Here is a 15,600-nt window from a genome sequence, read left to right as displayed (position 1 = left end):
TTACAAACCAATATTAAGAAAACATTATTCACTAACCTTGAACGAAGAGGTGGATGTTGCAGAGTATCCACTTGCTCCAGAAACAAGAGACACCATGGAGCCATGGCGACGTAAGCTTGACTCTGATCCATAGCCAGATTCAGTCTGAAAAATACAAGCCACATAAAAACTAGAGTGGTGAGCCTTTTAATAAGAGGAGAAACCATGAAAACAAGATTAAAGTAATTTCTCCTAAAAACAGACCATTTGTTTCTGGTTAGGATGCAATAGGGCTTTACGGAAGTTATTTCTGCAAGTTTAAGATGTTGGTCTAGCATCTGTGAAGTTAATATGAATCTATTTTTTGTTATCATAATGATCTGAAAAAGCAGTAGTTATCTACAACCTGTTATGTACCCCTCAAAAGAGCAAGAAAACGTATATAAGGGTTCAAAAGGACAACGTTTCTATTCCTTTGCTATCTGCAATCTCTACCACGGAATATTTCTTTTACATGACATTCAAAAACCCTACAGTACTCTACAATTAATTGGGGGATTAGTATGGTCCAGTTTGAAGAAAATCAACAACTTTAGTAAATCCTTCCAATCATTGAAATAGCACCTTTTATTTTTAAACGAAACAAAATAGAGATTACAGAAAAACAGATGATGACTGTCAATAATTTCTTTTTCCAGGCTTCTTCAGCAATATTTTATATTAGACTAAAATTATCTTTAACAACAACAAAAAACATAAAACAAAACGAGATACAGAAAACAAATGAAGATAACAGTAAATTAAATGTTGCAAAAACATGAAAGCTGTATGTTTACTAAAATAGCCAGAAAAAGTTATAAAAATCTTAAGTTTGATGAATTCCCTTACAAATAAAACTAGATATTGACCACCTGAAAGAAAAATATTTCCCTATACATTAATGTAAGTGGTCAGAAAAAAAGAAAAAGAAAAAATGATAGTTCAGATATTAACATCTGAAATACTGTTATTAATTTGATCAAGTGGACATCGACAACATTGTGAAGGACCTTTGACAGGTTTAAGAAATCACATGGTAGCAGAGAAATCCTGAAGGGACGAGTAGACAGTGATACCAAATGAATGACATGGAATAAGAAGCAAAAATAAAATCTAGCTGTTGTCCTTTTTAATGGGAAAATTGGAAGCTGCTTTGAAAACTGAGCAAAGTGCTGATAACTTAAGATAAAAAATGAGCATACAGAGTATCAAAAACAGTAAGGACAACATATTTTTTGAAGTATTTGAAACAAGATTTGGATAATATTGTGATGTATGGGACAAAGTATGTATACTTGGGTTACAAAAGGAGCAGTGAGAAAAACTGTGTTCCAGAAATGAAGGTATGAGCAAAGAGAAATGTGAGTCTCAGAGCGGTTAACATAATACTTCAACAAACATGACTACACAAGATTATTCATCAAGAACAAGCAAGAAAAAGCCAAGGGTCTGTGTCCATCCAGCCTGTTTAAAAAATGAGGCAGAAGACAAGAAAGAACTGAGGAAACAAAATGGACTTTGAAAGAAACAGGATGAGTATCAAAAGTAGAAGAGAAGTTGAAAAATTAGTATGAGAAAGAAATATAAGCATAATTGGAAAAAGGTGGCCTAGAAGTTTTGCTGAAGGTTTAACTGATTAATGTGCACGATACTTGCAATAAAAGAAATACAAGCACCTGTAAATTTGAAATACTTAATAAAGCATATCACATTCATTGCCTTATTTCAGGAAAATATAGAGAAATACTATAACCTGAAACAGGAGAAACAGAAGTTTATGTTTAATGACAGCTTCAGGTCAAATGAAAGAATATAAGAATCAGTTTGCTTATTCTGTCACATGAAGGATGTATATGCCCCATTTAGTCATGTTATATATAACACAGCTAAAGCCATTTTATGCTGAGTATGTATCCCAGAAATAATACATGTAGCTATAAAAGTATAACAGCAGAAGTGCTAAAAGCTTTTTTTTTTCATAATTGTACTATTTGTTTTGAAACATGTCTTAAATATCTATTGGCTTAGACATTTTGTTAAGAACAATCACACTAACACAGGTGGTTTTTTTGTTTGCTTTTAAGAATATCAAAGTGTTGAGGGTACACTTGGCTTTAGTAATGTATTTGGGATGTTGGACCACATCTGTATTTGCAATGCACTCGGTGTTATGTTGCAAAGATTATAGCTTAGTTCACAGGGTTCACGTAGTTCACTTAAGTACGAAAGTAAGGAAATAATAAAGCTTTGATTAATTTTCTTAAAATATTCAAGAGCTTTTTTTTTTTTTTTTTTAAATGGACAGATCCTTCAAGGACTTGACAAGTGAAAGCAAAACAGGTAAGGGGATAAAGATAGAAGCACAAGAGTTTTAGGCATACAATATTATTTCTCTTCAGAAGTGTTTAATCAGTAAAAACCTCAAGAGAGCATTTTATAGAATTGGAAAATCATAAGATATTTGTTAACATTGCCTTTAAATGCAAATTGAAACAATTTCACTGTTCTACTGTAAATTTCAGTATTTACTTAATCATATACTATGTATATTAAGATGATTCTGAATGCATTCTTACTACTGTCGGTTTGACAGCAGGGACTCATTCTGTTAAAGTTGTACAAACTAAAAAGAAGGTAACATTTTTCATTTCAGTAAGATACATCTTAAAATTGATCTGTTACTGAAGTTGTATTAAAAATATCCAATGTATTAGTCAGAGCATTTTTGCTAAGAACAGCAGATGTATTCTGAATGTTTTTTCCTTCAAGTGAGCAAGACACATGTTCGCAGGAATTGGATTTAAGCTTAAGTGAAATTTCTGAATGTCCACATCTGAAGATTTAATCAAGGTCACAATACTACCATAGAACAAAGAAGAAAATAAACAATCTTAGAAGTAGAAAACCTTGTGACTTAAGTTCTCACCTTGTGACTCACATTGACTTAAATCCTTTTCCTCCTACATTACCATTATAGTCAATGCTCATTTGGTTTAGCCCATAAAATAAAACCTGAGGGTGAAAAAACCTCCCCATATAAATACTAAGCTTTATTTTTTAAAGGTACCTTTTCAGCAGTACATTTGACAGTCATTTGTGCTTGTGATTAAACAGTTTATCCATACTTTAGAATTGTACACAAGACAGTGACCTATCAGTTTGCAAACCCTGCCAACAAAAAACTGCTATATAAAAACATTTAGGCAGTCTTAACTCTTTGCAACCACGAAGCAAGCTCAGCGGACTGAACAGCACAACACAAATCTGAAGCATCTGCATTTATAGATCATGTTCACAAAACACAAATGTTTTATTATGTTTTAATAGCCCACGGGAAAGAGAAAAACAGGAATACTTATTTATCAGGAGAAACAGAAAATAAGTATTGCTTTATAACTGACACAGAAACAAGTCACTCAGCTCACAGCAGACACATGCAAGCAGCTTAACAGAAACAATGAAAGCATGCACCGTGCAAAGCCCCACCATTCTGCTACCGCAACATCTAAATGAGAACAGGTCACTGCTGCACTTATGTCTTGCAAAGCAGATCATCATTAACTATTCACTGTAGAAATACTCAATTACATTGAGAAGAGGAATCTTGACACAAGCTTCTTCTGTTTACACAATTTTTAATTTCCCAGAATAAAAATTGGAACGTGGGTAGAGTTCATATGACAGAACTAACAGTCTCTGCTCAAAACCAAAAATAACTCAGAAGTTGTATTAATACATAGCATCAAGCACTAACGCTAATTTATCATGCTCAGTATATAGATGCAGTTCTTTGAAATTCCATGCATACATCATAGCTTCAAAGCTACGCTCAAAACTGGCATTTGTTAGTACACTGCAACAGCTTCAGCTTTCTAAGATGCTGCATGAAATCCAGTAATCCTTTCAAAACGCTTTTTCTTTATGATAGATGAGAGCAAAGAGCCACATGATACAAAGCTTCATGTGATTCTTTACCGGAGCAGGTGCTAGTATCAGCAACAAGGCAGTATGTCAGAAAAGCTGCTTTCAGTAAAATCGTTAAGTATTCACAGAATCATATTGCAGACTTCCATTATGGCTCACACAGATCCGCCAGTTAAGGATTTCCTAAAGTGGGTCAGTAATCCTCTGGAATAAAGCAGACTTGCTGGAGAGCTCCTCCACTTGAAAAAAAAATCAAATAAAGCAAATTATTCTCCCATGTCTTCAAGAATTATTTTGATTGTGTCTTGATTTAGTGCCTGTCAAATGCTTCACTGTGTTTGTCCACCAAGGCAGATATTTTCTGTTAGCATTATAAATTATTTATTATTTTACATAACACAAGCAGCAGGCAGCTCCTCCCTCTAAAACATAAGGCTTACCCTAGGAGGTGATGAAACAGACATTAGGATCAGGTTTTCTGCAGTATTTGTGAAAAAGGCTAAACAAACAAAGATCAAGCCACAGTAGCTTACAAAAAAAAGTGTAGAAGAAAACAAGTAAAGATATAAATGAAAGAGCTGGAGACAAAGCAGAAGAGGTCTGTCAACCCCCTGGTTGTATTCCAAGAGTGATTTTTAGACTAGCTGCAAGTATTTCAGCACGTATTTAAAGAAAGGGTACTGCTATTTAACCCAAGAAAGGACTACGTGGGGATGGCTGGCAGATAAGAATACTAACACTGCAAGCAGGGCACTTTGATATGCATTTCTGTGTATTGAAGTTAAATTAATTATTAACATATATCTGTAGGTCTGCTTTATCAAGTGGTCTACAGGCTCTGGCAATGCAATTCTAACACGTTGAAAGCAAGGCAGATATTAGTCAGCAGGAAGGCAGAGACAGGAATTTCACAATCCAGGTAGGAGCCTCTGGAGGATGATTACCCTGCCTACAGCCCTCCCAAGCGCAGTGCAGGAGACTACTTAGAAAAGTAAAAAGCTAAAAACATTCTAACATGAACTTTCTTCACAACTGCAAAAGCAGGTAAAGAAATGTAGGCATGTTTTCCTTGTGTAGTGATAAACTTTGCAATTTTGCAATAAATAAGCATACTACATGCCCAAGAGGAAACAAGAATTCTGGGATGACAAATAAGCACAAGACAACCAATAAAACAGAGATTATAGCAATACAGCACTAAGATAATCATAACTGCTATACCACTCAATCTACCAACATCCTTTGGATCTTTACTTCTCAACCTCCAAATACTTTTGGTAAGTCACCATATGCTGCCTATGGATGACAACCACCTTTAACACCTGCATAAGTTAGACTGGCACACAGGTTAGGAAGTGCTGGAACGAGCTACCACTTTCTAAAGGAAGGGATAGGACAAAGCAGCAGCACCTATACACAAAGCATTGCAGAGAGGAGAACAAAGGCTGACAAAGATGCAACCAAAGGCAATTATCTGGTCTTTGACAATCTTTATCCATGTAGTTCATACCCATGATTAATTGCATGGGTGAATACTGTTTTTCCATGAGTTCTCTTAAAGAACATGCACAGGAAGATTATTCACCAAATATTATTCAACAGCTTAAAATGCTGAGATTCCAGACCAGGCGAATAGGGAGGAGCAGGCACTCCAAACAGAGAACAGACAGGATGCTGAGGAGGACAACACCCCGGAGCCTACAACTGCTTCCCTCTGTATACTGATGTAGTAGTAAAACTAAAGCAGCTTGTACTGCCGAGCCACCAGGTTATAACAGGAAAGGACACAGATTGCTTTTGATCCTCTTGGTGAATCTGGGTTGTCAGGAGCGACAAGATTTGCAGAGTTAAACAAGAACCAGAAATCTCTATTCTGCTGTTAAACACAGTTAAAAAAGCACCGATGTTCTGGCTGAGGTTCCCACACAACATACTAAATAATTGTTTGATTTGCTTTAAAAGCTAGAAGGAATAGTCAGGTTTCACAGAACAAGTTAATTTAAAATACATATGGATGGACCTTGGCTTAAGGACAGTACATACACACTTCAGCAGGCCGGTGAGCCGGGAAGGCAGGAGGCAGCCCTGCTGGAGCCCCAGAACCAGCCTCTGGGTGCTCGTCTGCGAAGCGCCCGCTAGGCAGGGGGGCAGCAGGCGCTGCGCAGGGACAGCACTCGGCGTTTGTGGTAGCTGCAGATATCGAGGTCATAATGTCCCTCTTCTCCCTCAAAGTGGCAGGGAAGAAATTACTGCCCCAACTCTATTTTTTTAAAATTTTTTAATTTTTTTTTTTTAACATATTTAAGGTAATGAAGTGTTAATATCATCTCTGCATGGAAGTGGAAGAACAAGTCTACAGTCTACGTTATGCTTAAGAAGCTTGTGCTACAGACTATACCCGTGACCGCTCACTTGATACCTGATTAAACAGCTTTTTCCAACTTTACTCAGAAAGCAACAAGTCTGAGCAGGTTTCAGAGGTGGAGTTGAGAAGCCTAGCCACCCTTTGCTTGTTCTACAGAAACTTTTACATCAGAAAACCCCAGAATATAAAATACAGCAGCCTCCTTCAATCTGGGTGAATCATGGGGACTAACTGTGCAAGTGATATTACTTGTCTGGAGGACATGCTTTTTTTTTTTTTTTTTTTTAGTCCTCATTTTTATCAGGTCTCAAAGCTTTACAGCAACACAGAAATCTACTGATAAGCTGAGAAGCATACAGCTCACCAGGCTTATCAATACGTAGATAAGTCATCAAATACTTTTGGAAGAAGATCATTAAATGTTATTCACCTACTTCAGTGAACTGTTACCTTGTCACTGCCACACAGATTTTCCTTCTACTCACTCCTCAGATATTCACCTTGCCATCAGAACAGATATCTCTAGTAAATGCCTGGCATACCGCAGAGTATGCAGTAGATAGTAAGCACTGGAGGATGAAGACAGTTGGATTTGTCAAAGATTGAAGAGTCCGTATTAAGTCTAAAAGAGGATTCAAGAAAAAAGTGACTCTATACCAAAAGGAAAACTATAAGAAACATAGTCTGTTTAAATTGCAATTTTACTACAGTAATTTGTGAAAAGGTGGCAAAAATATGGTAAACATAGCTTGTTTTGCATCTCAAACCATTAAATGTAGCATGTTTTCCTTGGTTTTCAAAACCTATTCCTCATTCTTCCTATTTCCGTTTTGTTATAGTCCTCGTTTTTATCAGATCTCAACACTCACTTCCCTCACAAGTCCCCAAATACCAAAGAAGGCTTACTGCACCAATTACAGAACTGAACAAAAAATGTTATATGAACTGAAGGACTCCTCAGGACATGCTTCATTTTCTTATGTTCCTGACACAACTTCAGATTCCTGAAGTTGGCCAGGGTACAAGCTGCATAAAAATAGTCTATTTATTTCAAAATTATCTTTATTTAGAAACCATGCCCTGTCTGTTTTAAAGACTCTTTATGCACACACAATTCTTAAGTTTCCAACCATAAATCAATTTGCCAAAATAAAGATTCTTAAACACAAACCAACTAGGCAGTAATTGTCAGATTATTTTTTCTCCCCAGAAGATTAACATTCTGGATAGAAAGTAGTAATGATAAAGTTCTGACAGAAAAACTGTATCAACAAAACAACAGAGCAGTTCTACATAACAAGCATAAATGCATTTGTAATGTAAGAAACGTTTGTAAGATCTTAAGTCAAACACAAAGTATACAATAGTTACATTGACATTTTAAAAATGTCAAGGAAAACATGAACTGTTTTATAAATAGTAGTGCTACTTGATTCTATAATTCTAATGTTAGTGTGTGGGCCAATACTAATAAAAACAGAATGCTAAAGTGATAAATTATCTGAACACTTCAAATATTTAGACATAACACCTAGTCTAAGATACAGAAAGGCAAGAACATGCATATAGTGCAGCTCTCACCTCAGGAGGCTCAAAACACTTTAGAAATAAATTTAGTTTATGCTAGGTAAGAGCTCTGTACAACTAAATTTCAAGTAAAAGGCATATTTGGATATCTAAAAGGATAAAAACTCCCATCTCCAAAAGCTAGTTGAACCACCAGCCTGTAGCATGCAAGTATGCATTCCCATTACAAAATATCACGACAAACCCTCTTCTAACAGGTTGGGCCGGACGAATTACGTTTCCACACACCCCGCATTAACTCAGGGTGCGTTTATTTAAAGCACAAGAATTTGAAGAGATACCAGCTGAAGTAATTAACCTCCTCAAGTCGGTATCCTTTGTGACCACTAGAGGGAACTAGCGAAAAGGGAACAGACACGTCCGAAGGTTACTATTGGTCAAAGCCCAACAGTAACCCTTACCCTGTTTCTGCTTCAGTCCCTGTGCATATAAACCTCCTTTTCTTGGCAGACAATTAAGAACGGAGCACTTTTACCTTTAGCCCTTATAATTACGTTTGAAACACATTGCTACATAAAGTTTCCTGCGCAGTATGCAAGAAGTAACAACGACATCTACTGCTAATAGAATGGCAATAAATTAGAAGTTGCACAAAATATGTTGAAAGAGATTAACAAAATTATCCTGAAGTCATGTCTCCTGATTAGTGAGTTCAAAACAATGAATCAACAGGGTAGTTTTGTGCTAATGACTCTGGACAATCTTAACTGGAAACTAAGCACTTTGACGAATATTTGGACACAGATTTCTTAGAACTTCATCTAACCGTAAGTACTGAAGCTTAGTATAACTTTAAAAAAAAGAACGCTTTATATGTGACATGCAGAAAACAGGACACCTCTGTCTCAAGTACCCATGTCCAAGTAGAAGATTTCCATTCATTTTCAACTGCTCTGCCATTAGTCTGCAGCTGTCAAACAGCTCACTGTGAAAATGAGGTTTATATACAAGCCATAGGAACAGGCACAGGATGTCTTCATGTACAGAGTATGCATTAAGTAGGTTCTCACCAAACTAGTTTTCCCTGTATGTATATGCACTTTGAAAAGCAACAGAAGAAACAGAGTTCTGGTTAAACCCTTCCAAACCATAAAAAGTCATGCAGTAGCGATACAGAAACACTTCATTTGGAATAACTCATTTACTCCACACAACACAAACTTAAGCAGGCTTACAGATGTCTGTAGGACTGTTTTAAGCAGTGCAACTTCCAGAACTCCAGTCTTTGATAAAATTTAAAATTAAAAAAAAAAGATAGTTGAAAATGTTATCTCACTTTACACACTATGTCAGTAAGCATATCAGTAAAAATACTAAATTCAACTTTATCTGCCAATACAGAAACACCCTCCACACTATCATTACTCATTCATGTGAAAAGAAAGACTGCTTTTATTTGCTGAAAGCCAACACCCTCTGTGCAAGACAATAGCAAAAACAACTTCAAGCACAGCACAGGTCACAACAGTTAGCTGACCTACCCTGCCCTTGAAGGAAAACTTGGGAACTGGTAGAAAAACAGCTTGCAAAAGGCTGCTTCTACTGCACCAAAGATAACAAACCAAAGGATTTAGGTACCAAAATGCTTGGGACTTCAAAAATAAATGTTATCACACATTTTATTCTGAATTGTAATACTGTTGGTAGTAGTTTGTGCATTAAGCATGTGCCACCTTTCCTCACAGAACAGCTGAGGCTGGAAGGGACCTCCAGAGATCATCTGGTCCAACCCCCCTTGCTCAAGCAGGGTCACCTAGAGCATGTTACAGAGAATTGCATCCAGGTGGGTTTTGAACATCTCCAAAGAAACAGAGATCTTGTACTTACTGCTTTCCAGAGGGGTAAAAAAGTTTGAACAAGACAAGGACAGTGTTTGAATACAAGCATAGAAAGCCCCCCACTGTAAGTGCCAACTAGAAAACAGTGTACTGCTGGATAAAAACAAGCAGTTCAGTAGCCTGCAACTCAGTCTTCTCCTAGTAACTGAACTGTCTCATTTCATTGCAGCACCACTGTGGACTTTCTGCAAGAACTTGTGCCTTAACTGCCCTACAGTAGAGCACTCCTTAAAGGGAAATGGTCATATTCTTGCTGCTGTCTGCTTTGAATTCCAACACGTTAAAAGCTAACCACCCCGTTGCTAAGTAAGGAAAGGGAGACTCCAACCTGATTGTAGGTGAGCAAGGTGTTCCCTGCTCATTCTGCATGGCAGTGACAAATTGCATCCTGTAGCAGGATCTTCACACTCAGATCTGCATTGCAGACCATTCAGGCACAAAAAAGTATCATCCACAAAAAGGGCAGAGAAGTGAAACTAGGGTGTTCTCATCCAAAAGTACTTAAAGATGCTCCACTGTCCAGGATAATAAAATAAAACTTTGCAGACTGCCTGTGCATCATAGAAGAAAAGACCTTTCTTCAAAGATCTTAAAGTGAGGCAATACAGATCAATAAGGCTGGCAAACCTTTCTAGGCAGGTGACACACAAGTTCTGTTTCTAATTGCAGCCTGAGGTCATGTATTGCAGACTTCCTTTTAATGTGGCCAAGCCCAAACACATAATGGAGCATGGTTTTAGTCCAGGTGAACAGGGAAACACCCGTCTACTCACATGGATACTCCAGAAAGAGAAGCTATATAGGACCGGTATTGTCAGCTGAACACTGATGTAAAGTTATTAAAGAAATTAGTAGCCATGGCAGCTTCTTCTCAAGTCTTAGAACAACAACTAGCCCAGTAAGTCTCTGAAGATCAATTAGATACCACTGTACGAACCTTAAGTCCCCTGTGTTGCTTGATTAGATTACGATAAAAGTAATTAAATCTGCTGTTTGTCTTTGCACTTTCTTTTTGCATTTCAAACTGGTGGGTTTATCTAGCACAGTTAGATTTTCTCAAACCTACCAAATACCACACAACACATGAAATAGATATTTGATTTCCTGCTTAACCTCAGCATAGCCTACTTGGGGTAAACAAACATGGAAATAAGTAGAAACTGCACCTTACAACACTTGAGGAGTAAAGCAGAACTTGAAGGAGACCACGTTAAACCAGATCTTTTGCTTATGAAACCTGAAAACTTGCAAGTTTGAGGCAACAGAACTTTGGTGTCTATTAAAAACAGGAAATATTTTGAGAAAGGAATGGGGAGTCCTTTCAATTTGAAGCAGAATATGACATGAACAAGGAAGGCTGATTTAACTCCTCTATAAGAAATATGGATTTATCACAGAGTCAGAATAACTGACGTTGCAAGGGTTATCTAGTCCCACCTTCTGCTCAGAGCAGGTCCAATTAGACATCCAAGTCTCCACCCTACAAGGAAGTATTCCTCAGAGAATTACAGTATCTACTCTTAAAGCCAGAGTGATTGTTATGAAACATAACTGGAACACACAGGCAAAGATTGGGTTGGTCAAAGTGAAACAATCTGCATTGTTTATAATTAATCAAGTGTGTTAGTCTGGAATTGACTGTAAGCTTTAGTCAAGCTTTAAGGAGTTTCAACTGTAACCACTTATTGATAAAGCTGTAACTTACAGCTGCTGTTGGAAGACAGACCCAAGAGTGACAAAAGTGTGCCAAGAGGCAGAGAATGATTTTTTTCCTTTCCTAAAAGGGAAGTTTCAACAGTTTGGAACTGACAACATTTAGGTTTGCTTCAGCATATGCTTGTATAGTCAGCTGAAACTGCTGATTCACCTTCCCCTAGAGTCTTCTTTCAGGAAACATACAATGACCAGCAGCAAGTCCACTTTGCAAATTTAGTAACATTAACACACACGACATTGCTTGTCATTTAAGATCTCCTGCTGACACCTATGCTAAAATAATGCAATGTGTAAGACATAGCCAAACTTAGTTTTCCTCCTTGAAGGAGTATAACTGAATTAAGTCTAAGGAAAAAACTTCTGTTATCTCTAGTAAAAGATTAAACACTTGAACAATACATCTCATCTTCCCCTGAAAGCATGGCTTCACATCTACAGGTTTCACTATTAGTGTCATGCCACGCAAATAGGATGTGTCATCTTACCAGTCTTGGCTATACTTGCTTGCTTAAACTAGCAATTTTGAGGTAATAAAGTCCTTCCAAGTTATTTCAGATCATGGGAGTGCAAAAAAGAGGGATGGACATCTGTTCCCCTTCCTGCCAAACCCCAATCTGTTTGCACAAAAGCAAAAAAAAAAAAAATCATTTTTTTTTTCACAAAATACATTCTATAAGAATTACCTTAAAAGTTTCCTATTAGTGCTAAGCAGACACTGCATTTAACAAGCAGAAGATGCCAAGTCCTGCCATGCTTTTTAAAAGAATTAACCTTTTCAAAGTCTCCCCCAGTATTTTAAGTTCACGTTAGCTCTGGCAGCTATTTCCTATTTTCTCTTTTTTTTTTTTTTTGAAGGGCCAATGGAGGAGAAGGGGTGACAAAAGAACCAAAAAGCTACAGATTTGTTTCAAAGTTCCCACTGTTGAATGTTACTGAATACGTATCATTGCTACTTGTGCACCCCACCCATGCGGCTGAGCAGCATCTACATACCCTATAGCTAGGGTGTAACTCTGGTCTGCTATTATCAACACAAGGAGATTTGCTTTAATCAAAGCACCCTGCTCACTGACACCCTTTACAAAGTCTGTTCAGAAAGAAAAAAGACTGAGTTTGGTAGATGGAGGCATACAGAGAATCTAACTTGCTTCTATTAAACTTAACACCGAGTACAGTTTGAGCTGATGAGTAATAATTGAGTAAACAGCATGCATCTCTATTTGGCAAGTGTAAACTTTTAACTGTGTCTTACTACTTCCACGTTGCATTCCTGTACTTTCTGTTCTGGATACCAAGAAGAGCACTTCCCTGATTTGAAAGTGCACTTACACCAAGGTTAAGTCTGTCAGAGGTTTCTGCCTGAAAACAGTATTGTGCATTGAGGCTACACAGAACAGTGCTGCTGCTGCTGCCACAGAGGGCCCAACTCATGCTGCTTGTGCCATTATGCCAGTTATAGGCACTTGCATTCCCCCTATTCCCGTAAAACTAAAGTATACACTATCAGTATTATTTACCACAGCTATTTTTACAAAATAAATCAATAACACCACTGCCTTTACCAGTAGAGTAAAACTTGTTTATAGAAATACTCCCACTTGTTTATAGAAATCAGATTGGTTATTTACTGCATGGCCAGCTGCATGGCTGGTGCAGTAGCTTTGCTTAGTTTAAGTTACCTCAAGCATTAGAGGTAGCACCACCGTTACTTTAACCATGCGCATCACCTGTCATTAAATAACATTACAGAAATATTGACTGACATGCTCCTAACAGCTTAGCAGCAGTATCACAGCCTTTACGGCTATCTGATATCAAGTTAGCACTTCCAAAAGTGTTTTCTTCCACATGGTATTGCACCCATGAGGCAATCCTTTGCCAACATGCATTTTGGCCTGTACTTTTCAGGCACTCTTTAGACATTCCTCCAGGCATTTCAGAACACCCTGGTTCAAAGTTATCTCTCCACAGTTTAACCATTACTATATTTGAATCTTCAGTCAATTCATGTAGTTCACTAATTCAAAGGAATTATAGGAGTAAAGAACCTCAGGTAAGTTTACTACTGCCTGGGGGGGCAGTGGTTTGAGAGAAGGAGAGTTCAAGACCTCTGCTAAGATTATGAAGACTACCTGTTAATGCTCAGACAAGATGGAGGAGAAAACTTTAATTAGGAACATATGGCAAACAGATCACTGCTTTAGTGGATACAAAGATTTAAGATAATCTTAAATCCTCGTATGCATACAGCTTCAGACTCAGATAAGGAGCTCCCATAAGAATAGCATACAAGCTCAGCTATCAGCTATAATACTGCTAAGTTATGCAGTCGTTCATGGGCCAGCCAGTCTCCATTCTCACCTTTCTTTAGAAAGCACCAGACTATCTAGTACAATTGCTTAAGAAACTGTACCCAAGCAGCACAAAGATTTGTTTCTGGAATGAAATGAAAATCCAAGACAGAAGAGTTGGAAAGACTTAATGTAATGGAACAACAATAAATACTTAACAACTGTGCTCACTAGAACGATAGAGTTACATTTACTTGTTTATAGGAAATACTATGCTGTACAAATATAGCACAAGTTACAATGTTATCTAGAGATGAATTTAGTAGTTCACAATCTGAAGAAATAAAAAAATCATGGTGTTGTGATACAGGATAGTCTACAAGACCCACAATGCAATCCTACTTTCTGTTCAACGTCTACGATCCTCAATAAGGAGTCCAGTTTTGGTGCTCAAAGAAGGTGAGGACAGGGTTCAGAGAACAGAAGGCAAAGTTGTAAAACATGTTCACATTAAGAATGACTGAGGAAAGGAGCACTGTTCAGTCTAACAGAAAAGTCAAGACATTGTAGATGCTACAAAGATGAAGGAAGTGATCTCTTCTTCAGAATTACTGTGAATAGAACTGCTCTGTAAAGAGCTCAGAACACATAAAAATGATACCAAAGAAGGAATCCTAAAAGTAGAAACAAACATAGCATCTAATATTATCATGTGAGCTATGTCCATCCTTAAGGGAGGAATTTGGACTGATTTAACAACCCTTCATGAGTTCCCTTCAATTTATTTTCTCTTCTAATACTATACCAGTCAAAGCTCACTGAGGAACAACAAAGAAAATACAGTATTCACAGCTAAAGAAGGACTGATACACTTCCGAAGCTAAACAAGGTACTTAATTTGAGATGGCCACATCTTTCTCCTGTGTATTTCCCACTTCAGTCTGAGATTCAGGTCAAAATTCAAATAAGCAAACTTATTCAGAGTTCAGAAGGTCAGAGTTCAGAAGACTACTCTTGGATTTAACTTTTTGTTTAGCTATCAGGGAGTGTTTTTGCAAATTTTACTTTGTAGGGAGACGTCAAATGTGAATACACAAGAATGTAAATTAGATCGTTTATGTCAACATACAACTGTGACAGATCAGCAGCAAGAGCAGATCTAAGTTACTGTGTAAGATCCAGAAACAACTTATGGTTTCCTAGTTTCGAATCAAGAAGAGTGTTTGCAATGCCTTTCTGCGTATATCTGTACTACTAACCAGTGACTTGCCTACATGTTTAAGTCTGTTAAAGAGAGAATTGAACTTTTTATGGCTTAACACACATGAATGCTTATCTTCTGGATTCTCTCAGGCAAGTTTGACTGCTGCTGCAAGTCAGTGCCTCAACATGAGGCAATCCTCATGGCAAGTGAGGCACTTGCTCCTAAACCAGTATGCCAAACCTTGAGTTTTTACCATTTCAGAAAACTCCCAACAAGCTTAGCTAGATTTAGTTAACTACCTATGCTTTAAGTGACCAGTGAGAGATTACACACATCATCACTAAACAAGCATTTTAGGAATATTATTGGCACCAGCTTATTATTATTTAATTTGTAATTTAGATGTTCTCTTTTATGATCACAAATTCTCTAACTACAAACACCTATTATACAAACTGAAAACCACAAGTAACCACACCAAGAATTAGTATGTGAACCCTGGATATTTTAACAATGCGAAGCAAACAACCTGCATGCTAGTAGTACTGAGAAGACTACCATCTCCCAAGTAGACCACAAGCTATATAATTTAGCTGGCTTTTCCTTCTATACCAACATTTACCTTATTTCATGAGGCCTTTCAGAATTACAGCCATC

The 15,600-nt window shown here is 37.3% G+C and overlaps 1 protein-coding gene across 2 annotated transcripts in view; it reads right to left on the bottom strand.

Moving 5' to 3' along the window:
• Positions 1 to 15,600, bottom strand: part of CERT1 (ceramide transporter 1) — an 80,385-nt gene that overhangs the window by 32,768 nt on the left and 32,017 nt on the right. For both annotated transcript variants that reach the window (XM_032205429.1, XM_032205428.1), the window contains exon 4: positions 37 to 144. In XM_032205429.1, coding sequence (XP_032061320.1) covers positions 37 to 144 — 108 coding nt within the window. The remainder of the gene's footprint in view (positions 1 to 36; positions 145 to 15,600) is intronic.

The sequence above is a fragment of the Aythya fuligula genome, chromosome Z (assembly GCF_009819795.1).
Source record: "Aythya fuligula isolate bAytFul2 chromosome Z, bAytFul2.pri, whole genome shotgun sequence".
Taxonomy (NCBI): domain Eukaryota; kingdom Metazoa; phylum Chordata; class Aves; order Anseriformes; family Anatidae; genus Aythya; species Aythya fuligula.
The sequence above is the reverse complement of the archived record's forward strand: the minus strand, read 5'-3'. Positions and strand labels throughout refer to the sequence as shown.